The sequence below is a fragment of the Petaurus breviceps genome, unplaced genomic scaffold, assembly GCF_028583685.1.
Source record: "Petaurus breviceps papuanus isolate PSGF00001 unplaced genomic scaffold, PetGlider_PUasm1.0 79, whole genome shotgun sequence".
Lineage (NCBI taxonomy): Eukaryota > Metazoa > Chordata > Mammalia > Diprotodontia > Petauridae > Petaurus > Petaurus breviceps.
In genome coordinates this window covers 15023073-15049334 of record NW_027186523.1, presented here as the reverse complement: position 1 = coordinate 15049334, position 26262 = coordinate 15023073, and the positions used below count along the sequence as shown (strand labels likewise).

At 37.3% G+C, this 26262-nt stretch overlaps 1 protein-coding gene across 2 annotated transcripts in view; it reads right to left on the bottom strand.

Moving 5' to 3' along the window:
- The window catches only part of CDC123 (cell division cycle 123), a 116527-nt gene that overhangs the window by 88365 nt on the left and 1900 nt on the right, over window positions 1–26262 (bottom strand). The window contains exons 2-4 of one of the 2 annotated variants that reach the window (XM_069106403.1): window positions 21015–21086; window positions 8848–8905; window positions 8491–8523 (exon numbers count right to left, since the gene is read on the bottom strand). In XM_069106403.1, the coding sequence (XP_068962504.1) occupies window positions 8491–8523; window positions 8848–8905; window positions 21015–21086 (163 nt within the window). The remainder of the gene's footprint in view (window positions 1–8490; window positions 8524–8847; window positions 8906–21014; window positions 21087–26262) is intronic. The other variant, XM_069106404.1, reaches the window with a different exon arrangement.

The window sequence follows — 26262 nt, the reverse complement described above, 5'->3', positions numbered from 1 at the left end:
TGGCATTGCTGATACACTTATATATGGAGAGTCTGTTATATTTTGTGATTAAGCACTCTGCCAGGATATTTATAGTCACAGTTGACGCTGTGAATATTGCATTGGAACTACAGTCAGTCAACCAGATTTGATCTCTGACAGGTGAAAACCCTCTGAGAAGATGACTATGTCAGCTGGTTTCCTATTTATGTATAGCTTTGGTTGCCCATAGTGTTGCAAGTTGACCTGAGGATCCTCCAAACTTCCCTATCTTATAAACAAAAACTAGAAGCATCATATGAGTGTGACTAAAAGGAATAATCAGGCATGGAAACCAGAGTTTATATAAGAGGACATAATGTATATAGACAACCGTATAGCTATAGGAGATTTCTGCTGTGGATAGTATTGAAAACCAGTCATTTTGATGACAGAATATGTAGAACCTGAAATATTATTCAAAAATTAGTTAATGTAAGTTCTATTAGACAGGGAATAATACAGTATTGAATGCTTACCTGCACAGCTGCAAATAACCCACACCAAAAATGCAAGATAAAATAGATACCCATTGGAGGCAGCTAGTGTCTGAATACACACTGGAATCAGGAAGACCTGAGCTCAAATCTGACCTCACTTACTAGCTATGAAATCTTGGTCAAGCCACTTTATCTCTGTTTGTCTCATTTTCCTCAACGGTAAAATGAGGATAATAATTCGTACCCATCTCCCAGAGTTGTGATAAGGATAAAATGAGATAATATTTGCAAAGCACTTAGCACAGTGCCTGGCACACATAGTAAGTGCTATATAAATGCTTGCAATGATGATGATGATAGTGATAAAAACTATGAAAATGATGATGACTATTACTGGAAATAAGTTGGGAAGGGAGAGAACAGGACCAGAAAATGCCATTAAAGAACAGGCAATATGTTCCATCAGCAATCATATGCCCAAAAGAGGGGGGAAAAAAGGAGCCATTTTTGTCAGGATGACCAAAAACATCACACTCATAGGACAGGGTTAGGTCCACGTAAAGGTCACTACTGCCTAGGGATACAGGGGAATCAGGGGATTTCAATGAACCCCCACCATGTGTTGGTATGTACTTCACTGGGCTGAAAGTACTAAAGACATCATATTGCATACACAAGCACCAAAACTCTCAAGTAATAGCACTCAAGGCTTTAAAAAGAACCAGGTGGCCAGCTACTCAGCCACCCAACCAGAAGGAGAATGCTATTACCTTCTAAGCTCCTCTGAAGAGGACATATGGAGATACAGAACTTTAATGAAGACTGATTTTTCAGCCAGAACAAGTGTGCCTCCCAAGTAGTTTTTTATCCCATGTGGTTATTTCCCCACTGAAGCCAACTCATGAGAGAAGTACATATAAAGCTGTGGCATTAGGAAGGGTGGCAGGGTCTATGAAAGTCTGTTTCCTACTCTAACACAAGATAAATACATCAGTCTTCACTGCTTATGAAAAACTAAGTAGATAAGGCCAAGATAAATGTCAATTAAATTCATTCAAATGTGTCTTCGGCATCCAACATTCAATGAAATGTTTTTGGATATTTTAACACGTCAATCAGAGGCAGTGAATGAATTAAAAATCTGAGAAACTACTGTACATGTTTTGTCATTTGGGGACGATTAAGGGAAACCATTAGTACATTTAACATGGGGTTGCAACCCACAGTTTAAGAAGTGCTGAAGGTTACTAGCTGAGTGTCTTTAGGCAAGTCACTTAACCCCAACTGCCCTCGAAAAGGCAAAAAAAACAAAAAACAAAAAAAGAAGGGCTGAAGGGGTTGCAAGTGGAAAAAGTTTAAGAAGCCCGGGTCTATTATACGTCTCAGAAATTCATAGGATTATACAATTAGAGCTGGAAAAGACATTATCATTTAGACTCTTACATTTGGCAGATGAGGAAAATGAGTCACAAAGAAGCTAAATTTCTTTCTCTAAGATCACACAAATATTAAGGAACAGAATTTGAACCCAGGTCTTCTTACTCTAAATTCTGTGTTCTTTCCACATCAGGTCTGGATGGGCACTTCTGCCAAAGCGGGTGCTAATGCTAAAACTTCCATTTAAGGAGGGAGCCCAGGACAGCCATCTCTTCATTTCCCACCAACAACATTCCTTTGACTTTCCACCATGGCCCTAGAAACCATCATCTTGCAAGATCAATTAGCTTTTATCCTCACACCTAGAGGGCAGAGCAATAGCTGCAAAACCTCCATTTAAGGAGGGGCACAGGACAGCCATGTCAACATTTCTCCCCCTTTCACTTACCATCTGATTGTACTCCTTTGACTTCTCCACCATGTCTCCATATCCATGTGCTTTCTCCCCACACCATTTTCAACTTCCTTTTCTATTTTGTTTTGCCCCATTATATGGCAAGTTCCTTGAGGGCGGGGACTATATTTTTCACATTTTATACTCCTAGCATAGTGCCTGGCACATAGCAAGTGATAGATAAACATCTATTTACTGACTAATATGAATATGACAGGGAATAAGGCCAACCAATTCATGATGAACCACCATACCATAGGTTCAGACTTTCTTAGAAGATGAAATTTATCAGAAAGACAGCAGGGTTTAATATAAGCTGAATGGCAGGAACTGGTATTTACATAAGCTATATGAGATTTGGAATATCAATTCTTACTGATTATCATTTCATGTCCAGATCCAACTGGATGCCCCCTAAAGTTCAATTTGGCAAGTATCATCACCACAAATAACTGGTCTAGAAAGCTGAGTGTCAGTGAAAAGATAAATGAATTCTGAATGGTCTTGGAACTCAAGGTCCTATGATTATGACAGTCTTCCAAAGAGAACCAATGACATTGATCTACAGAGTCACAAATATATATGGCCCTGGTAAATGAGTTTTATATATAAAGCCAGCCAGAACTAATGCCCCTAGAACCAGGTCACTGGTACAAATATAAGGCCAATATTCTTGGTAATGTCTGTTTCAAATTAAATATATTCCTATGTTCCTAGTATTAGAAGGAAGTACTGGCAAGGAGCCATGCCTGGACGAAGCATATCCTTATTCCCAGCAAAACTTTCCACAGCTGTGTAGGGATCAGAATCATCGGGATTATGCAAAGCCAGCCAAGCAACTATTAGTAAGAGCTAAAAAACTCATAATATTCCCCCTATGCAGGCCTAAAATTTGGTCTCTGATGAGTTGCTAGATGTAAAAATGTTGATATCCTTCAATCATATTATTTCCTTCTAATTGTGAATTGAAACTGTAAAATTTCACAGAGGGCCAAGAATCCATCAAACCTAGAATATGAAATGCCCAAAGGTAGGGATATTCAATTTAAGGGTCAGGATAAGACACATTACTAAGAGGAATTTCTCAGGCAACAGACTTAACTAGCCATGATTAGTGAGTGAGGAGGGTGAAGTGGTTCATGAAATTCGTATCTGAGGTTGGTTTACCACAACATGGACCAAAATAAATTAGGGGGGAGGGGGCACAGGAAAGAATTGGCTGGGATTTGGGCAAGGAATATATTCTATTAAGCTCCCCTTGCTCATGGATCTAAGTAGGTTAGTCTTCTGACTATTCTGTCCTTTGGAGGAACAAACAGGCAAAAAGTTCAAATACTCCACATTACTCTTTGGTTATACTTGAGGCCTACACAATTAGGTTCAGTTGGACCAGGCTGGGCTTGGTATATTCCAGACTACACTGCCCCCTGGTATCAATTACAGGATGACAGATTTAGAGCTGGAAGGGATATCAGATGTCATCTAGTACAACTTCCTCATTTTACACATGAAGAAACTGTGGCACATAAAGGTTAACTGACTTACCTAGGATCAAAACAGCTAGTAGGAGCAGTATCCAAACTTGGTTCTTCTTAACTCTTAGTATAGCACCTAGCTCCTTGCCATGAGACCTCTGTCTGGAATACTTTGCTACTGACTGGTGGGCACTGAGTAATGCTGCAAGGAACACAGCAGATCAGCTGGAAGTAAGACTTTATAAGGACTCACTTTCAGATGAATGCTGTATTTATCCAGTTTGTCTCATCCATAAGAAGTCTGGAAAAAATCTGCTAAAAATCATTCAACCTGGGTAAATATATTGGGAAATAAATATTGGATCAAGTTTCTGATATCTTGATTCTTTCTAAGCCATTTAATTTTGTGGCTGATTGTTTCGGGTTTCCTTCAGTTCCTGGAGGAACTCCTCCATATTAGTGAATGAAACACTATTCTTTGTGAGGTAGGACCCATTAGAGGGGTTCTCTCATCATACGTGACACGAAAACGCCTACACTAGCTTAGATGGTGGAAAATTGGTGGGGGTAAAGGTCCACAAAAACAATTATATTTGTATGAAAAACCCTGGGAGGTCCTCCCTTGGCCCAATATACTGATCTAGGAGATTTGCCCTAGAGTTTAGAGACTGTGGCCAACTCCATCTTCTGCCATTTGTTAATTTCCTGGAAAGCCTTAATGCTTTCTCTGGTGGCAAGTGTCTTTCTATTTGCCTCATTTGTTCCTAGAGTGCAATGCTCTAGGCATAGTCTCCTAATCTTCCACTAGAGTGCCACCATCTTGGCAAAAGGTGTGTGTTTTCAGAGTTCACAGTCTTAAAGAAGGGACTTGGGACAAGCTGATCATTACTTGGATGATTAACAGGGCAGGTAGAGTTAATAAACCTAAATGAAAGGATTATGTCAAGGGAATAATGAGTTGTTCTGGAGATTAAAAAAAAAGTCCACAGGCTAAAAGCTAACAATCCAGAAAGGAAAAAATAACAACAAAAATTACTAATATCTAATATTAATTCAGATTTGCAATATTTATACTTACCTACCAAAATTCCCAAATTCAATGATCTTTCTACTCTACCATACCAATCCTCAAATCAAAGGAATTAGGAAGAGGAATATATGTGGTCAGCACCTTGGCACACTAATACATTGTCGATGGAGCTATAAATTGGTCCAGTCATTCTGTGAAGCAATTTGGAACTATGCTAGAAAGTTACCAAACTATACATACCTTTATATCTCAGCTATAGTACTATTAGGTCTTATGGTCCAAAGAAATCAAAGACATCTTGAAGGGATCTAAATGCACAAAAATATCTATAGTAGTTACTTTCACAGTAGCCCAGAGTTGAAACCTAAGGAAGTGCCAACCTAGTGAGGAAAAAGCTAAACAAATTGTAGTATATGAATGTACTAGGATATTATTGTGCTAGAAAAAATTATGCTATACTTATAATGCTATATCAATTCTATACCAAATTATCAAAGGTACATTTTACAGAATTTGACATAATAACAAAATTCATTTTGAAAAACAGCTAAAATATCAAGAGGAATAATACTTCTAGACCTCAAACTACATTATAAAGCAGTATTCATCAAAATCACATAGTACTGTTTAAAAAACAAGAGCTTGAGGGGCGGCCAGGTGGCTCAGCAAGTAAGAGCACGGGCTCCAGTGTCGGGATGACCTGGGGATCAAACCCGGGCTCAGATATTTAGCACCACACCCAGAAATAACTGGCCATGTGACCTTGAGCGAGTTACTTAGCCCTGATTGCTTAAAAAAAAACAAAAACAAACAAGAGCTTGTCAATGGAACAGACTAGTATTTTTTTTTCTTTTTGAAGAGGGGAAGGCAGGGCAATTGGGGTTAAGTGACTTGCCCAAGGTCACACAGCTAATAAGTATTAAGTGTCTGAGGTTGGATTTGAACTAAGGTCCTCCTGACTCCAGGGCTAGTGCTCCATTCATTGAGCCACCTAGCTGCCCCTAGACTAGGAATTAAAAGAATCAGAAATAATGGAACTCAATAACCCAGTGTTCAACAACCGAGAAAACACAAATTATTTAGAAAAGAATTCCCTATCTGATAAAAACTACTGAGAGAACTGGAAAGCATTCTAGCAGAAATGAGGCTAAGATCAACATCTTGTATCATACAATACATTCACTTATACTATTAAACAATTAGAAATGAAGCAGATCACATTCTTCTCCCAGGTACAGATAGGAGATGTGTTCTTAAACAAAAGAAAGGGTTAATTATAAAAGATAACAGATAACTTTGACCCAAAGAAACCAGAAAGATTCTGCAAGAACAAAATTAATGTATCTAGAAGTGAAGTAGTGGAATGGGAAAATCTTTGTATCAAATTTTTCTAATAAAGGTTCAGTATCCAAGATATATAGAAACAATTAAAAGATACATTTATAAATCCAAAAGCCATTCCCCAATGATAAGAATATGAATAAACAGTTCTCAAAAGACTGGTAAACTATAAACAATCACATGAAAGAATACTCCAAATCACTAATAAGAGAAATCAAAACTATCCGGAGGTTTCACCTCACATATTGCAAATTGACAAATGTGACAAAATATGGGAATAATCAATATTGAAGGGTTATGGGAAGACAGATATACTATTAGTACTTTGCTGGTGTAGCAGTGAATCAATACAACCATTTTGGAAAGCAATTTGGATTTATGCAAATAAAATAGCTAAAATGCCTATGCCCTCTGACATAGAGATTATATTACTAGGTTTCTATCTCAAGAAGGCCAGTGAAAAGAAGAAAGTTCCCATATATGCCAAGATATTTGTAACAGCACTTTTTGTCATAGCAAAGAACTTGAAACAAAGTAGACACTTATCAATTGTGGAATGGCTAAATAAATTGGGATATATGAATGTAATGGATTATTATGTTGTGAGAAATGATGGATATGATAACTACAGTGATGGAAAGACTACCTAAACTGATGCAAAGTGAAGTAAGCAGAGCCAAGAAGACAATATACACAAAGACTATAACAATGTAAATAAAAAGAACAACCTACCCCCAAAAAAAGTTGTGAATGTTGAAAATTATAAAGAATAAGCATGACTTCAAAGCAGATATGAGAAGACAATGCTATCCTACCCCTTTGCTGAGGGGAGAGGTTCACAAATATCATACATTAAACATATTTTCAGATATATTTGATGTATTGATTAGTTAGGCTGATTTTTCTCCTTTTTCTGGTCTTAAAAAAATATAATTTCAGGGCGGCCAGGTAGCACAACGAGTAAGAGCACCGGTTCCAGTGTCAGGATGACCTGGGGATCGAATCCGGGCTCAGACACTTAGCACCCACCCAGAAACACCTGGCTGTGTAACCTTGAGCAAGTTACTTAACTCCAATTGCTAAGGGGCAGCCAGGTGGCTCAGCGAGTAAGAGCACTGGCCCCAGCATCGGGATGACCTGGGGATCAAATCCGGGCTCAGATACTTAGCACCACACCCAGAAACAACTGGCCGTGTAACCTTGAGCAAGTTACTTAACCCCAACTGCTTTAAAAAATATATATATATAATAATATAATATATATAATAAATTAATATATATTAATTATATATTAATATAAATATATAATAATATAATATAATAATATAATATAAATATATATAATTTCGGGTGGCTAGGTGGTGCAGTAAATAGAGCACCAGCCCTGGAGTCAGGAGGACCTGAGTTCAAATCCTGCCTCAGACACTTGACACACTTACTAGCCGTGTGACTTTGAGCAAGTCACTTAACCCCAAATTGCCCTCCAAAAAAAAAAATCTTCGGGGGCAGCTAGGTGGCGCATGTGAATAGAGCACCAGCCCTGAAGTCAGGAAGACCTGAGTTCAAATCTAACCTCAGACACTTAACACAAAAACTAGCTGTGTAACCTTGGGCAAGTCACTTAACCCCAGTTGCCCTCCAAAAAAACCAAAAAAAATATATATTTATAATTTGGAGGCAGCTAGGTAGTACAGTAAATAGGCGGGTACACCTGCCCTGAAATCAGGAGGACCTGAGTTCAAATCTGGCCTCAGACCCTTGACACTTAACTAGCTGTTGCCTTGCCTTCCCATCTCCAAAAAAAAAATTTGTTATATGGGGTAGCATTCTAGGAGGGACATTGCTGAATACTATGGTGATGTGAAATACAAAATAAACCAATAAAAACTTACATAAAAAAATAGACAAAATGGGTAGTTACAAAAGAAACTGGGAAGATCTTTATGAATCGATGCAGAATGAAGCCATTAGAGCTAAGAGAACAATGTAGATGATGACAACATTACAGAGAAAAACAATTATGAAAGACTTTGGAAATCTGTTCAATAAAATGATAAATCATAGAGATAAGTACTTTAAAAATTATTTTTTAAGATTCTCATTTAGGAATTTTTATGCTACTAAAAAGCTGGTATTACAAGTGACTAAGAATTCTAAAACAGCTTAGTTAAATTTTTTTCAAATAGTAAGGGAACAATACACAGTGTAACAAAAGAACAATAAAGTAGTTCTTATGCCGAAATTTGTCCTAAGACCTTACACATATTGGGTGTTCAATAAATATTTGATGAAAAAATAGAAATATTGCCAGGCTTATCAAACTTAGAAAATTAAATCTTGGAAAATTGGGCTTACCGTAAGTGTTGTTGTGTTCTCATCATCTGACCACTGAATAAAAAAGAAAGAATAAAAGAAACAATTTGAATAAAGTGTTTGGCTTACAAAATACAGGACTGTTACCTCAAAATTATATCTGCAACTGAGATAACTTGTTCCTAGACACATCATCCAAAATATTTTTAGTTGAAATTTTTTCTACTTCCTCATTTCACTTCAAGTACTGATGTTAAATCACAGATAATAACACTAAAAATCTCTACTATTTCTATAGCAATTCATATTTGTTATCTAGTTTATCAAAAAGTTATGAACTATCAATATAAGTTCAGAAATCATCCACATTACAGAAAAATGCTATTATTTTGTACTAACCTGTATTTCTTCTCCCTCATTGTCACTGTCTGGTTGAGAAGGTGTTGGTGGATCTTCCCTAGAGGATTAAACACATATATTAAGTGGGAAAAAAAAAAAGCTTTTGTTCATACCTGCTGAAGAGGTCACTGGCCTTGAGCTGAATGCACATAATTTGCCTAAAGTGGTGATTTTTTTCCTTTGATGGAATTATGGATGGAAAGCAGCACCAAGATGACTGGGAGAGAGTATACCAAGAACTGAACAGGATATGGAAGAATATTAATATTAGTTCCTGTCCTAGAATGATTTTATTTACTTTGTATCTATTTTGTACTTCCTTGTATGTACATGACTTCCTCCAACAAGATATAAGCTTCTTGAAGGCAAAGGCTATTTTGGTTTTATGGTCTTTGTTTTCCCAGAATTTATCACAGTGCCTAGCACACAGTAGGCACTTAACAAATACTTGTTGGATAAGCTGAATGACATGATCCTACTCTAAAGAAATACTTTTTAAAATATATTTGTGTTCTAGTAGCAAAGTAAAGAATTAATATTATTAGCAATCAAATAAAAAGATATCTACTGAATACTAGCTACATGCAAGGCACTATGCTAGGCAGTGAGAAGGATCCAAAGACATAGTTTTTGATATTATAAAGGTCTCTCCTCATCTCTCTTCTCCCTTTCACTACCAAATTTCTACAGTGAGTAATCTATACTTACTATTACATACTTAATCCTTACCTCCAAGCAATCTGGATTCCATTTTTATCACTCTACTGAAATTCCTCTCTCAAAAGGTTTCCAATAACCTCCAAATTACTGAATAGAGATTTGATAATCTCTATTTTCTAGGGCTCTGAGGCACCAGCTCTCCTGGGTCCCCTCATACCATGATTTCTTTGTATTCTTCCTTGACTCTTCTTGCTCCTCCAGCTTCTTTATATGTGAGCTTTCCAAATCTTCATCCCTGAGCTATAAGCTCCTCCACCTAGAACTTATTAGACTCTCCCTTATCCCTACCCCACCTCAAGACTCTAGATATTAGAGTCTTTTCTATATTAAAGGTTTAAACTTAATACTTCAAAGTTCATTATGGATAATAATATTGCTGCCCTCAAGAAAGACAGAGGATCAGAATGCACAAAGCTATCTTCCCCTCCACTGTTTGGGACACCCCAGACATCAGGTTATGATAGTGGGATTGGGCTAAAAAACCAGCTCTGTGGGCGTTGAGGCCAGAACAAAAGAGTTATTCTGGCCCTGAAGTAGCCCAATCAACATGCTATTGTCACCAAATGGGATGACATGGCAAAGATCTTACACCATACTTTCTACAATAAGCACTGTGAGGTCCCTGAAAAGTACCCTGTGATGTTCACAGTACCCACTACCTCTCCCTGTTAATATAAGGTAATGGAAAAAAGATGTCACAGATCATGCTCAAGACCTTCAATATCCCAGCCACATATATTGCTATCCTCACTGTGCTGCCCTTATGTCTCTGGTCATACCACAGGTATTGTGATGCCCTACACTGTGCCCATCTGGAAAAATAATGCCCTTCCTCAAGCCACACTCCATCTAGATCTGGTTGGCCATGAACTGATAGAATACGTCATGAACATCCCGACAATGACAGGTTCTAGCATCTCTACCATGGGCAAGAAAGAAACTATGTGCACATCAAATAGGCTATGTCACACTACTCTAGACTTTGAGCAAAACATGATCATTGCTGCATCCAGCTCTTGTCTGGGAAAGAGCTATCAACCCATGAGAGTAAAATTATCACCATTAGCAAGGAGAGGTTCAAGTGGCCAGAACCTCTTTTCCAAACATCTTTCTTAGGTATGGAATCCTCTGGTATCCATGAAATTTTTTTTTAATTCAATCATGAAGTGTGAAATTGACATCTTTAAGGATCTGCATATATTCTGTCTGGATTTAAGGCTCTGTTCTGGCCTCCTTCTCTGTACTCCCAGCAGATATGGATCAACAAGGAGATGTGAATCAAAAGTATGATGAATCTGGGTCCTAAACTGTCCACTACAGATGCTTTTAAGTGGACTTTTTGTCTAAGAGTAGAATAGAATAGGAATGGGTAAGGGGAAAAGGGGGGTAAAGGGATAGAGAAAGAAAGAGATGAAATGTAATGGATTTGGTTTTTTTTTTTACACTTGACTCAGAATTTTAAAACTTGAAAAGTAAAGGTGATAAGCAATCTGAGTATGTTGGAGGCAAACATCCCCAAAATTCTATAGTGCATATTCAGCACCCTATCTATACATTTATTGTTGCTTTTTAATAGTCATTCCAAATGTTGTATAATAAATTGTCACAAGGAGAGCCTTGCCCCTAAAGAAGACTTCTCTGTTCTACAAAAGGAGCTAATTACACAAATCCCGATAAGGGAAAGGGAGGGAGAAAGGTAGCAATATTATATAAGTAAATTATGTAATCCTTACAAAAAAAAAGCTTTCTGAATCTTCCACCTTAGTGCTTTTTCCTTCCTTTTTTCTTTTAAAGTACTAGAGCCATAATGACATCCTTCCTTTCTCTCCTTATCCCTATAATATAGATGTGAGTGAAGACTTTCTATAGCTTCCCTGGAAGTTCAAGGAGATTGAAGCCAATATTTGGAGGAGAGAAAGAACTTTGTAACACTGACTTAATAGAAGCTGAAATGAAAGTGCACATGTTAAAGAAAAAATAAGGGATTCTTCCCTCTAATCTCTATGCTCTCTCCTTTTATGGAAATAAATTAGAATCCCTTCCAATAAAATCGATCCCTCAGTGTAGAAGCTGCCAGATCCTGGGTTATCCTGATTGTTTCCACAATATTCAAATTGTTTCTTCCTGGCTGCTTGTAATATTCTCTCCTTAATCTGGGAATTCCGGAACCTGGCTATAATATTCCTAGGAGTTTTCTTTTTGGGATCTTTTTCAGGAGGTGATCGGTGGATTCTTTCAACCTCTCTTTTGCCCTCTGGTACTAAAACATCAGGGCACTTTTCTTTGAGAACTTCCTGGAGGATGATTTCTAGGTTCTTACTTTGGTCATGGCTTTCAGGTAGTCCAACAACTTTTAAATTATCTCTCCTGGATCTATTTTCCAGGTTAGTGGTTTTTCCCATGAGATATTTCACATTGCCTTCTATTCTTTCATTTGTTTGGATCTGTTTAACAGCATCTTGATTTCTCATAAAGTCATTAGCTTCCATTTGCTCCCATCTAATTCTGAAGCAATGATTCTCCTCAGTGAGCTTTTGAGATTCTTTTTCCATCTGGCAAATTCGACTTTTTAAGGCATTCTTCTCCTCATTGTCTTTTTGAGCCTCCTTTGTCATTTGAGTCAGTCTGTTTTTTAAGGTATAATTTTCTTCAATCAGGCTGTTGACTCTCATTTCATAATTTTCTTGCATTGTTCTCATTTCTCTTCCGAATTTTTCCTCCACTTCTCTTATCTGCTTCTTAAGTTCCTCTATGGCCTGTAACCAGCTTGTATTTTCCTTTGAAGCTTTTGGTGCAGGAGTTCTGACTTCACTGTTTTCCTCCTGTTCCATGCCTTGCTCCTTCTTATCCCCAAAATAGGAGTGTAATGTTGGAATCTTCTGTCTGCTTTGTTTCCTTTGTCTGCTCATTTTGCCACTCAAATTATTTGACTTTTGGGCTTTTTGCCACAGTAGGACTCTGCCACCAGACAGGGGAGCTTTCGTCCCAAATACTGGGGTTTTCTCAGCTGCCGGAGGTATTAGATGGGTGCCCTCTCTGACGCTCTGGCAAGCTGGACATACGCCCCAGGACCTCCACCCTAGACTGCAATCCAGATCCAAGCAGGTTAAAGCAAGAGCGATTACCCCTCAGACTGGTGCTTGGTCCCCCTACACTCTGCAGGCCAGGAGCTGAAGCCACCACGTGGCACTGGCAGGCTGTGCTGGCCTCTCAGCGGTTTCTCGCCCCGGGGGTAAAAGTCACGCACTCCCACTTACTGGGTCCCAAAGTCCAGACTGCACTGGCCTCTCACCTTGTCCTTCGCATCTATGTATTGATAAATCTGGAAACGGCCACAGCTGCTGCTGATCTGGAGTCCCTCTGGCTGGCGGCTGGTCAGGCCCGCCCTGAGGCTAAAGCCTCAGCTCCCAGAGCGCTGTGCTGGCCGATTCCTGCAGGCCTGCTGGGCTGTCCTCAGCGGGAGGTTAGCTTCTCTGTGTCATTTTGTGGGTTCTGCAGCTCCAAAGTTTGTTTAGAGTCCCCTTTTTACATGGATCGGGGAGGGTGGAAGCCAGAGCCCCGGGAAGGTCGTGCTTTTACTCCGCCATCTTGGCTCCGCCCCCCTTCCAATAAAATCAAAGGCAAAACAAGAATGTCCTTTGTCACCATTTCTATTTGACATATTACTAGAAATGCTGGCTATAGCAATAAAACAAGAAAAAGAAACTGAGGCAATAAACATAGATAAACAAGAAATACTAAAAGAACTTTACAGATTAAGTTATAAAATCAGGACCATAACCTTGGCAATCTTGCAGGATATAAAATAAATCCACACAAATCATCAGCATTTCTATATAATACTAATAAAACCCAACAAGAAGAGGCAGAAAGAATAGAGACAGACATTTTACATTTCCATTTACTATTATTACAAAATACAAAAAATACTTAGCAGTCTACCTTCCAAAATACAAACAAGAACTATAGAAATATAATTTCAAACCACTGTTTACAGAAAGACAGATTTAATTTTAATAATATTAATTTTTCATAGATAAGTTAATATAATAAAAATGAAAATACTAACTAAATTAATTTTTTTATTCAATGCCATACCAAAGTACCAAAGGATTACTCTAAAGAACTATAAAAAAAATAAGGAAATCATATGGAGGCAAAAAAGGTCAAGATTCTCAAGGGAAATTAAAAAAAAAAAACAGTTGCAACAAAGGAAAGCAGCATCAGTATCAGATCACAGACTATATAAAAAGCAGTAATTATTAAAACAGTTTGATGCTGGTTAAAAAAATAGAGAGATCAACCTGTGGATCAGGTTGAGTGCCCAATAAACAGGAGAAAATGTATTTAGTGCTGTAGTATTTAACAAATACAAAGAAACCAGATACTGGCATAAGAACTTACTAGTTAATAAAAACTAAACAGCATTATGGAAGAAATTAGAATTAGTCAAATCAAAATCTCCCACCTCATATAAAGACAAGCTTTAAAAAGGTATGTGACCTAGATATACCAGGTTAGATAATAAGCAAATTAGAAAAACATGAAAAATACTACTTATCAGATCTATAAATAGGAGTAAAGCTCACAACTCAATAAGGGATAGAGAGGATCCTAGAAGGGAAAATGGATAGTTTAGTATATAAAATTTAAAAGGTTTTGCACAAATCCAATGAATCTAGGTTAAAAAGGGAAATGAATTACTAGGAAAAAAATCTTGCAGTTTCTTTGATACAGGTCTCATTTACAAAATTCAAGGAAAGGATTTAAATTTATAAGAATAAAAGCTATTCCCCAATTGATAAATGATTTAAGTATTTAAACAAGCAGTTCTCAAGGGAAGAAACACAGAGTCCCTGTAACTACACAGAAAAAAATTCTCCAAATGAGTACTAATTAGAGAAATGCAAATTAAAGTAATTTTAAGATCCCACCTCACATCAGATGGCATCAGATTGGCAAAAATTAAATTAAAGGAAAATGATCAATGTTGAAGCATCTATGAGAAAACAGGCACTTTGAAGCATTATTGGTGGACCTAAAAGATAGGTCCAACTATTCTGAAATACAACTGACCAAGTCATGGCATTGCAAAGACCATACGCAAAAGATAGTAAAAGAATATGAAAAGGCCTTTATGTACAAAAATATATACAGCAACTCTTTTTAGTGGTGGCAAAAAAAACTTGAAACTAAAGAGATGCTCATCAATTAAGGAATGGCTGGAGAAGTTGTAGTAGCTAAATGTGACAGAATACTATTATGATTTAAGGAATGAGGAAATAAATTATTTTAAAAAGACAGACTAGTATGAAGTGATTCAGAGTAAAGTAAGCAGAATCAGATAAGCAATTTACACTATAACATCAATATTGTAGAAGTCAACAATTTTGAAGACTTTATAAACTGATGAAGAATAAAATCAGCAAAACCAGGAGAAAAAAATAATAACACTACAAAGACAAATAATTTTGAAAGCTGTAAAAGAATTATCATTGGGAGTCAAGATGGCGGAGCAGAAGCAGGACTTCCCTGTGGCTCTGGCTTCCACCTTCCCCAATCCATGTAAAAAGGGGACTCCAAACAAACTTTGGAGCTGCAGGACCCACAAAATGACACAGAGAAGCTAACCTCCTTCTGAGGAAAGCCTGGCAGGCCGGCAGCAAGCAGCCAGCACAGCCAAGCACAAGCCAGAGGTTTTAGCCACCGGCCAGAGGAACTCCAGATCAGCAGCAGCAGTGGCCCCTTCCAGATTTATCAACACATAGATGTGAAAAACAAAGTGAGAGGTCAGTGCAGTCTGGACTTTGGGACCCAGTAAGTGGGAGTGTGTGGCAAGAAGCCTCTGAGACTCTGGCATAGCCAGCCAGCACCATGTGGAAGCTTCAGCTCCTGGCCTGCAGAGTGTAGGGGGACCAAGCGACCAGTCTGAGGGGTAATCGCTCTTGCTTTAACCTGCTTGGATCTGGATTGCAATCTAGGGTGGAGGTCCTGGGGCGTATATCCAGCTTGCCAGAGAGTATGGAGGCCTCAGAGAGGGCACCCATCTAATACCTCCAGCAGCTGAGAAAAACCCAGCATTTGGGATGAAAGCGCCCCTGTCTGGTGGCAGAGCCCTACTGTGGCAAAAAGTCCAAGGGTCAAGTGGCTGAGGGGTAAAATGACCAGGCAAAGGAAACAAAGCAGACAGAAGATTCCAACATTAGACTCCTATTTTGGGGACAAAAAGGAGCAAAGCATGGAACAGGAGGAAAACAGTGAAGTCAGAACTCCTGCACCAAAAGCTTCAAAGAAAAATACAAGCTGGTTACAGGCCATAGAGGAACTTAAGAAGCAGATAAGAGAAGTGGAGGAAAAATTGGGAAGAGAAAATGAGAACAATGCAAGAAAATTACGAAATGAAAGTCAACAGCCTGACTGAGGAAAATCACACCTTAAAAAATAGACTAACTCAAATGGCAAAAGAGGCTCAAAAAGGCAATGAGGAGAAGAATGCCTTAAAAAGCCAAATTTGCCAGATGGAAAAAGAATCTCAAAAGCTCACTCTCACTGAAGAGAATCATTCCTTCAGAATTAGATTGGAGCAAATGGAAGCTAATGACTTGATGAGAAATTAAGATGCTGTTAAACAGATCCAAACAAATAAAAGAATAGAAGGCAATGTGAAATATCTCATGGGGAAAACCACTGACCTGGAAAATAGATTCAGGAGAGATAATTTAAAAATTATTAGACTACCTGAAAGCCATGACCAAAGTAAGAACCTAGAAATCATCCTCCAGGAAGTTCTCAAAGAAAACTGCCCTGATGTTTTAGAACCAGAGGGCAAAAAAGAGGTTGAAAGAATCCACCGATCACCTACTGAAAAAGATCCCAAAAAGAAAACTCCTAGGAATATTATAATCAGGTTCTGGAATTCCCAGATTAAGGAGAGAATATTACAAGCAGCCAGGAAGAAACAATTTGAATATTGTGGAAACAATCAGGATAACCCAGGATCTGGCAGCTTCTACACTGAGGGATCAAAGGGCTTGGAATATGATATTCCGGAGGGCAAAGGAGCTGAGATTAAAAGCAAGAGTCACCTACCCAGCAAAACTGAGTATCATGTTTCAGGGGAAAATATGGGCATTCAGTGGAATAGAGGACTTTCAAGCACTCTTGATGAAAAAACCAGTTGAACAGAAAATTTGACATTCAGATACAAGAAGCATGAGAAGGTAAACAGGGAAAAGAAATCATAATGAATTTATCAAAGTTGAACTATTAACATTCCTATGTGGAAAAACAATAATTATAACTTATGAAACTTTTCTCAGTATGAAAATAGTTGAAGGGAATAGAAATATATATATGTCTATATATGAGGGTATATGGGCAAATGAATACATATGTGAATATGTGTGTATATATATATATATATATATATTTACAGGTATACATTGAGGGCACAGGACCAATTTAATAGGAAGGGATGATACTTAAAAGGTGAAATTAAGAGGTGAGAGAGGAATATAATGAGAGGAGATGGGAAGAGACAGAATGGGGTAAACTATCTCATATAGAAGAGGCAAGGGAAAATAGTTACAATTGAGGGGAAGAATAGAAAGGCAAAAGAACGGGTCAACCTTATTCCCATTGAATTTGGCTTGAGGAGAGAATGAAATACACACTAAATAGGGTATCTCACCGTACAAGAGAGTAGGGGGGAAGGGGATGAGAGGGGGGATGATGAAGGAAGGGCAAGCTCGGGGGGAGGGAAGTTGGAAGCACCCACTTTTGAAAAGGGACAGGATCAAAGTAGAGAATAGAACAAGTGAGAGATGGGATAGGAGGGAGGGAAATAGTCAGTCGTTTACAATATATCTACTATGTTGTTTTGCATTAGCCACACATGTACAACCTATACTGAACTGCTTATCTTCCCAGCAAGGGTGGGTAACAAGGAGGAAGGGAATGAATTTGGAATTCAAAGTTTTAAAATCAAATGTTGATTGATATACATATATATATATATATATATATATATATATATAATTAATACTATTTTACATGTAATTGGGAAATAAGATATACAAGCACTGGGGCATAGAGATCCACCATGCCCTACTGGAAAAGTCGAAAGGGGTATGGGAGAAAATATGGGAGAGAGCAGATTGGAGGAGGGGATATCCTGTGGGACTGCTATTTTGGGGCAGTGGGCAGGGGAAAAACGGGGAGAAAATTTGTAACTCAAAATCTGGCAGAAATGAATGATGTAAATCAGAAGTTAATAAAGCATTTAAACATCGCAAAATAAAAAAGAATTATCATCAATACAATGACCATCCATCATCCCAGAAGACCAATGATAACACATACTATTCACCTCTTGATAGAGACGTTAAATATTTATGGTATAGAATGAGACATATATTTATGCACATGTATATGTATGTATGTACATATGTATTGAAAGAATATCACTATATGCAATATATAGACATATAAATATATGTCTACACATGCACATATCTTTGTATACAGCCAATGAAGAAATTTGCTTAACTATGCATATGTGTTAGAATTTTTTTCTTTTATTGAATACAGTAGGAAAATAGGAAAGAAAGAAAATAGTTGTTAACTAAAAAAAATATTTTGAGAGGTTGGCACTACTAGGCCTGTATCCAAAGGAGATTAAAAAAAAACCAACAACAACAATGGAAAAAGACCTATTTTCGAAAAAACATTATATGGTGGAAAAGAATTAGAAATTTAGGTGACATCCATCAACAAGTAGTGATATATGATTGTGATGGAATACTATTGTACTATAAGAAATGATGAGCAGATGCTTCCAAAATAACCTGGAAAGACTTATATGAACAATACAAAGTGAAGTGAGCAGAACCAGGAGAACATTGTACACAGTAACAGTAACACTGCATGATGATCTACTATAAATGAGTTATGCTATTCTTAGCAATACAATGATACAAGACAATTCCAAAGGACTCATGATGAAAAGGAGGGGAGGGAAGGGAAGATAATTTGAAACTCAAAGAACTGGGGAACTGAATCTTGTAAACTAAAAGTAAATGAACAAATTAATAAAGACCAAAAAAAAAGAAAGAAAGAAAAAAAACTTTACACATTAGGTATGTACTTTGGGTATATTATAATCTGGGTACAAAATACTAAATATCAATATAATATTTCACCATATAAAAACAAAACACATCTAGGGCAGCTAGGTGTTGCAGTGAATAGAGCACTGGCTCTGGAGTCAGGAGGAACTGAGTTCAAATCCATCCTCAGACACTTAACACAAAAACTAGCTGTGTCACCTTGGGCAAGTCACTTAATGCCAATCACCCTCCAAAAAAAGCAAAAAAAAAAAAACCACATCAACAAAACTTACATTAAAAGGGGAAACAGGAAAAAGGAAAATCTTGGTTCCCAGAGTAGCCAGCTCCTGCTGGGCCCACCAGTCTACCTTTGGGTTGTGGGCATTAACAGGCTGAGGCAGGGGAAGGGAATGATCTGTGTATCGGCTATACCCAGAAGCTACCCAGTGATAGTAAAAACCTTAATTAAATATAATCCTCTAACTACCTTATACTTATTTGTAGCTAACTCTATATTACTAGTAACTGGGATTTTATTTTTCACGTATATAACTGAAATTTTTAACAGACACAGTTTCTATACCCTTCACATACCATCTGCTCTACCAAGATGTCATAGAGCCCACCAGACTTTAGGAGGCTATTCCCTCTTGCTTCACCCTCCACACACACCCATGCACCTCTATCCGACCTGTCCCTAAGGTACCCTAAGAACTCCCAGACTTTGCCATCTACCCTGTATCAGCAGCTAACACCTCCTATATGTGTTGTCTCCCCCAGTTAGAATGGAAGATCCTTGAGAGCAAGGACTTTTCCATTTATATTCTTGGCCCTTAACATGATGATTGGCACATAATAAGAGCTTAATAAATGCTTTTTTTTACTTCTTCATTTATTAGATAAATAATAACATAAAAACATAAATAAATCCTCAATTTTAATTCTTTTATTTACCCTTTTAACTTAATAGTGATTGATACACAGAGTATAAATGTATGCCAAAACTTTATCTTATTATATAAGATTATCATAATGATAAGATAAATATTACTGAAATTTAAGTAAAATATTTTGGAGAACTATAGGAGGTGAAGGAAAAGTCAATTACTCCTAAGAAACTGACATAAAGGGCACTCTGGAGAGCTTATTTAGTAATAATCAACAATATTTTAAAATTATGAAACTACCATTAAATTAACTTCTGGAACACCTCATTTATGAAGTATTATCACTAATTAAAAGTTTGTATGATCCAAATAAATAAAGTTGTCCCAGAAGAGAATGTGAAAAAAAAACTGTATTTTAACATATACCATACTAAAATTCTTAGTATAAGTGACTTTTTTTGTGTAAAAAAAAAAACTCTAAAATAATTTCTTACTTTAATTTTCAGTCTCTTTCTTTTAAAAGAAATCTATTATAAAGTTAGTACCTTTTCCAAGGGTTCTGGAAATTAAGGCTTCTTTCCAATATGCCTTCAACTTTGGCATGTTATTTTTTATGTTCATTTTATTTATTGAGTCATTTTGTTTCCAAGCTTATAGCATAAATGTTATGCTTGAGAATAACACAAATAAACTTTTTTTTAAATTAAACTCTTTAAAAAAAGAACCCTATAAGTTAAAATTACCTGTCACCCTAATCCTACAGTTAAAGAACTTTTGCTATAATCATTTTCAAGTTGTCAAGAGTCTGAAGAGACTACACAGAAATACAACTACGATGTATATTCCCTTAAGGTCCATTCATCAAATATGTGGGGGAAAACCAATTTTATTTTAAATAATTAATTCTGAATATATTTCAAAGATATTAGAAACATTAGTATCAATCAAAATCAATAATTCTCCACTTTTCATCCTGCTTGTGCATGCCACATATCACAAAGGACCCAAAATAAGTAAGAAATGCTGGTAACATTTTCCCTTCAGAGGGGAGGGAGTGTAAGGAACAAAACTACAAATTACACAGTGGCCATACAATCTAAGGTCACACAGCCTGAAAGGATTTCAACAAATTCAGGTCGGTAAGGTACTAATAACCTCATTTTATAGAGAAACTGAACCAAGGTCACACAACTAATAATTAAGAAAGTAAAGGGTATAAACATACTGTTCATTGTAATAAAGGCTTATTATTGAAAGCTGTGCCTAAGAGGAAGAACAGAATACGGAAGAAGAAAAAACAGTTGCTAGAAAGAGAGAAGGGCAACAGAGATAGACAACAGTGATAGAGCAGTAACAAAGTTTAACTAAGTTAAATCTTGAAAGTAGACGTCAAGATTTATTTCTTTTTAAGATTTAAAGATAACTTAAAAAGGCAAGTTCAGCTATACTTTACCTTCCTGAGACCACCAGAGTTCCATCATCAAGTAAATAATCCTTCACATTCTGAGGCAGTGGAAGAATGACACTTTAAAAAAAAGGGGGGGGGGAGGGAAGGCATCATTTAGAAAGACAAATAAAGTAAAATAAGCACTAGGTAAACAACACAAACTTTATTTGGAGGACTATCCATCCCTTTCACTTTTAATGAAGCAAAAAAACATTAAAGATACATATGAGAGCATTTTTAAACATCTAATATGAGAAATCTGAATATAAACATCTTTTGCCTCCACTATACTAGATTCTTCTAATTACAACTGCCCAAACGAGAATAAAACAAAATTATTTAAAGTAGTAATCCAGAAATAACAATACACTTGGGCACAATATTCATAACATGACTTAAAGAAATTAAGTACAATAGATATATTTGATACACAGCAGAAATAGCACAAGAGTGATCAATAATTCAATAACCTTACCAAAGAGTATAATGCCATTAACAGATAAAACGCGATAATTTGAAATACTTTCTTTGTAAATTCTAAAACACTACATAAATGTCAGTAATTATTATGCTGAATGAAGGAAAAAATCCATTACCTAGTGGACAGTCTGCTAGCAATGAGTCTTGAGTCACTCAAAAAGTCCTAGGAAGAATGACTAAAACTAAGTGTTAAGAACAATAACAAAACAACTGCAACTCAACACTGAAATTATGACGACCAAACTTGGTTTCCTGCAAACTGATGTACACAAGTTCTTCTTAATCCTGAGCTGTATTCTGTAAGCTATTTTCACTGTCCTGTCCTATGCACACCTTTATATAGAAGTCACTGAGCACTAAAGTATAATGGTGATTTATTTGGAACGTCTTGAGTTTATCAAAAAAACTAAATTCTCACTTGATCCTTCCATCTAGACCTATATCTCTTCTGCCCTTTGTGGCTAACCTCCTTGAAAAGGCCTTCTAATATGACAAGTGCCTCCACTTTCTCTCCTGTCATTCTCTTAACAATCCAGCTTCCAACCCCATCATTCTATCAAAACTACTACTCCTCCCCAAAGTTACCAACGATCTCTTGGTTGCCAAATCCAATGGCCTTTTCTCAATTCTCATTCTCCTTAACATCTCTGCAGCCTCAACACTGTCAATCACCCTCTTCTCCTTGATACTCTCTTTTCTCTAAGTTTTCAGGACACCATTCTCTCCTGTTTCTTCTACGTATCTGACTGCTTCAGTCTCCTTTGCTGGAACCTCATCGAGATCACACCCTCTAATCATCAGTGTCCCTCAGGGTTCTGTACTAGGTCCTCTTCTCTTCTCTTTTCCCTTTATACTACTGCTTTTGGTGATCTCAGCTCCAATGACTTTAATTTTAATTACCATCTCTATGCTGGTGATTCTCATATCTATCTATCCTGCCCTAACCTCTCTGCTGACCTCCAATCTCATATCTCCTATTGCCTTTTAGACATCTCAAACTAAACATCCAATAGACATCTTAAACTAAATATGTCCCAAAAAGAATCATTCTTTCTTTGAAAACCCTCCTCTACTCCCCTCACCTTCCCTATTGTAAAGGCAACATCCTTCTAGACTCAAAACCTAGGTGTCATCCTGGACTCCTCACTATCCCTAACCAACTCCCCCCCCCCCAGTCAATCTTTTGACAAGGCCTATCAACTTCATCTTTGCAACATCTCTTGAATACAACTCCTTCTCTTCCGACAATGCAACCACTCTGGTGCAGACCCTCATTACCTCATGCCTAGATTAGTGCTGGTGAGTCTGCCTATCTCAAGTCTATCCCCACTCGAATTCTTCCTCCATTAAGCTACCAGAGTGATAATCCTAAAACCAACCATGTCACCCACTTACTCAAAAGAATTCCTGTGGTTCCCTTTCACATCCAGGATCAAATACAAAATCTTGTTTGGCACTCAAAGCCCTTTATAACCAAACAACCCTCCCCTTCTCTTCAACCTTTCCAGTCTTCTTACAACTTGCTCTCACCACTGACAGAGGCCTCCATACTGTTCTACAAATAAGACATTCCCATCTCTCAGCTCTAGGCATTTTCTCTGGCTGTCCCCCATATCTGGAATGTTCTCACTCCTCATCTCTGCCTACTGAGTTCCCTGACTCTCTTTAAGTTCCAACTAAAATCTCATCTTATATGGGAAGCCTTTCCCAATCTTTCTGAATCCCAGTGCCTTCTCTCTTTTAATTATTTTATTTAATTATTCTGCGTATAACTTCTCTGTGCATTATTTGTTTGCTTGTGGTCATCACCATCACATTGTGAACTCCTTCAGGGCGGGTACTTCTCTTTTGCCTCTTTTTTTCTTAGCACAGGGCTTGGCAAATGATATGTACTTACTAAATACTGACTGACATCAACAATCTGTCACCAGGACCTTACCAAAATCTTACCAGCATATCACAATCTGTCCAAGCTTGCCTTATTGTAACTCTAATAGAAGGCATCAGACACCCATCAAAGAACGTCTGAATAAGTTAAGGCATATGAATGTGATGGAATACTATTCTACTATAAGAAATGATGAAGGGAGGGAGCTAGGTGACACAGTGAATAGAGCACCAGCCCTGGAGTCAGGAGGACCTGAGTTCAAATCCAGACTCAGACACTTAACACTTACTAAGTGTGTGACCTTGGGTAGTTTTTTGTGTTAAGTGTCTGAGACCAAATTTGAACTCAGGTCCTCTTGACTCCAGGGTGTTAGAGGAATGTAAATTTTTAAGATCTTCCCTGCCCCTAGGTTAAGTGCACCTGGAGCCTGTGGTGGGAGGCTTGTTTTTCAGGAGCGCCCACACCTTGCTGCTTTGTGATTGGGCAGTGGGTCAAGAGGATTGTTACATTCTCTGGCCCAGGAGAAGGCTAGATAATCCCTGATATGAGACTTTGTTTTGGAGCTCACTTTGAGAAGTGTTGTGTGATTTGACCAGATGAGACTCTGGGCAGCTGTTGAGAGCCCCCCAGCTTTGAAAACCCAGATGTTGATGCTTCCCTCTCTGGTAACTGTGATTTGATATGGATGTAATGGTTGGACAGTTTGGAAGCCTGTCTGCTTGATCTGTTTCTCTGTCTTGTAATTTCTGTCTGTATACTCTGAAGTTCGGGGTGCTGACCTTTTTCCCCTGAACTAGGTAAACAATATATGTTTGATTGATTAAAGTAAGCTTGTTAACCCATTTTGAGTTGCTTTCCTTCAGAAAAGCAGAACTAAGAACCTGTGTTGGCAGCCACCCTGGGGATGCTGGGGTGCTTGTTGCTACATGGGGCCAATATTCTATTCACTGCGCCAACTAGCCGCCCCTTATTAAATGTTATCTGATAAGATCTGACCCAACATTCTATTCTATTGAGACACTTTTGGATCCTGAGTCTTTCATTCAGTGTCAGTTATCCCACCTGGCTTGGTACCATCTTCAAATTTGTTAAGTCATGTATACCTTCAGTCAAGTTGCAGATAAAAACATCAAATGGCACAGGGTCAAGCACAAATCTCTCCAAATACTCCACAAAAGTTCTTCCAAGATTATATCAAACCATTACTAATTACAATGAATTAGTTCATTCAACTAGTCCAGTACCTATCTATCCCACATTACTTGAGGTCACAAGAATATAAAAGACTATCATATGCTTCATAAAAATCTAGATCATTTAAATATATATATATAGATATATATATATATATATAGCATTCCCCTCATCTACCACTCTAGTCACCCCATCAATAAAAGAAAAGTTATTTATTCAGTGCCATACCAAAGTACCCCAAAATTGTTATATAGTTGGAAAAAATAATAAAATTCATCTGGAATGAAAAAGGTAAAAAAAAAATCAAGGGAATTACTGAAAAAAAAATGTGAAGGAAAGTGGTCTGGCTGTATCAGATCTCAATCTGTATTATAAAGTGGCAATCAACAGAATTATCTGGTATTGGCTAAGAAATAGAGGGGTGGATCAGTGGAATAGATTAGATATACAATACACAGTAGTAAATGACCATAGTGATTGATAAACCCAAAAATACAAGCTTTGAGGACAAGAACTCATTTGACAAAAACTACTTGGAAAACTAGAAAACAATATGGCAGAAACTAGATATAGAACAACATCTTACACCATATACCAAGATAAGGTCAAAATGGGTACATGATTTAGACACAAAGGGTGATACCATAAGCAAATTAGGGGAGCATGGAATAGTTTATGTCAGATCTAGAGATAAGGAAAGAATCTGGGACCAAATAAGAGAATGCTGCAAGTGTAAAATGGATAATTTTTATTACATTAAATTTAAAACGGTTCATACAGAGGGCAGCTAGGTGGTACAGTGAGTAAAACACCAGCCCTGGACTCAGGAGGACCCAAGTTCGGTTCCAGCCTCAGACACTCAACACCCACACACACAAAAACTAGCCGTGTAACCTTGGGCAAGTTACTTAACCCCAATTGCCCTCCAAAAAGGCAAAAAAAAAAAAAAAAACCAGATGGTACAAAGAAAACCAATGCAACCAATATTAGAAAGTAGAAAGCTAGGACACAATTTTCATAGCATGTATCACTGATAATGGCCTCACTTCTCAAATATGTAAAGAATTGAGTTAAAATTATAAAAATACAATTCATTCCCCAATTGATGAATGGTTAAAGGATATGAACAGGCAGTTTTCAGACAAAGAGATCAAAACTATCTATAGTTATGTGAAAAAAAGCTCTAAATCACTATTAATTAGAGAAAAGCACATTAAAACAAGTCTGAGGTACTACCTCACATCTATAAGATTACCTAATATGATAGAAAAGGAAAATGAGGCGGGGATGTATGAAAATCAGGACACTAATACACTATTGGTGGAGTTGGGAACTGATCCAATCATTCTGGAAATCAATTTGGAACTATGATGAAAGAACTATAAAATTGTGCATACCCCTTGATCCAGCAATATCACCTTTAGGTCTGTATCCCAAAGAGATTTCTTAAAAAGGGAAAAAGACCTATTTGTACAAAAATATTTATAATAGTGGCCAAGAATTGGAAATTGAGGTGATTGCTGCCCATCAAGTGCTGAATAGCACAAGCTGTGGTATATGATTGTGATGGAATACTATTGTGCTACAAGAAATGATAAACAAGATGCTTTCAGAAAAACCTGGACTTAAATGAACTAATGCAAAATGAAGTAACTAGAACCAGGAAAATGATATACACAGTAACAGCAATAC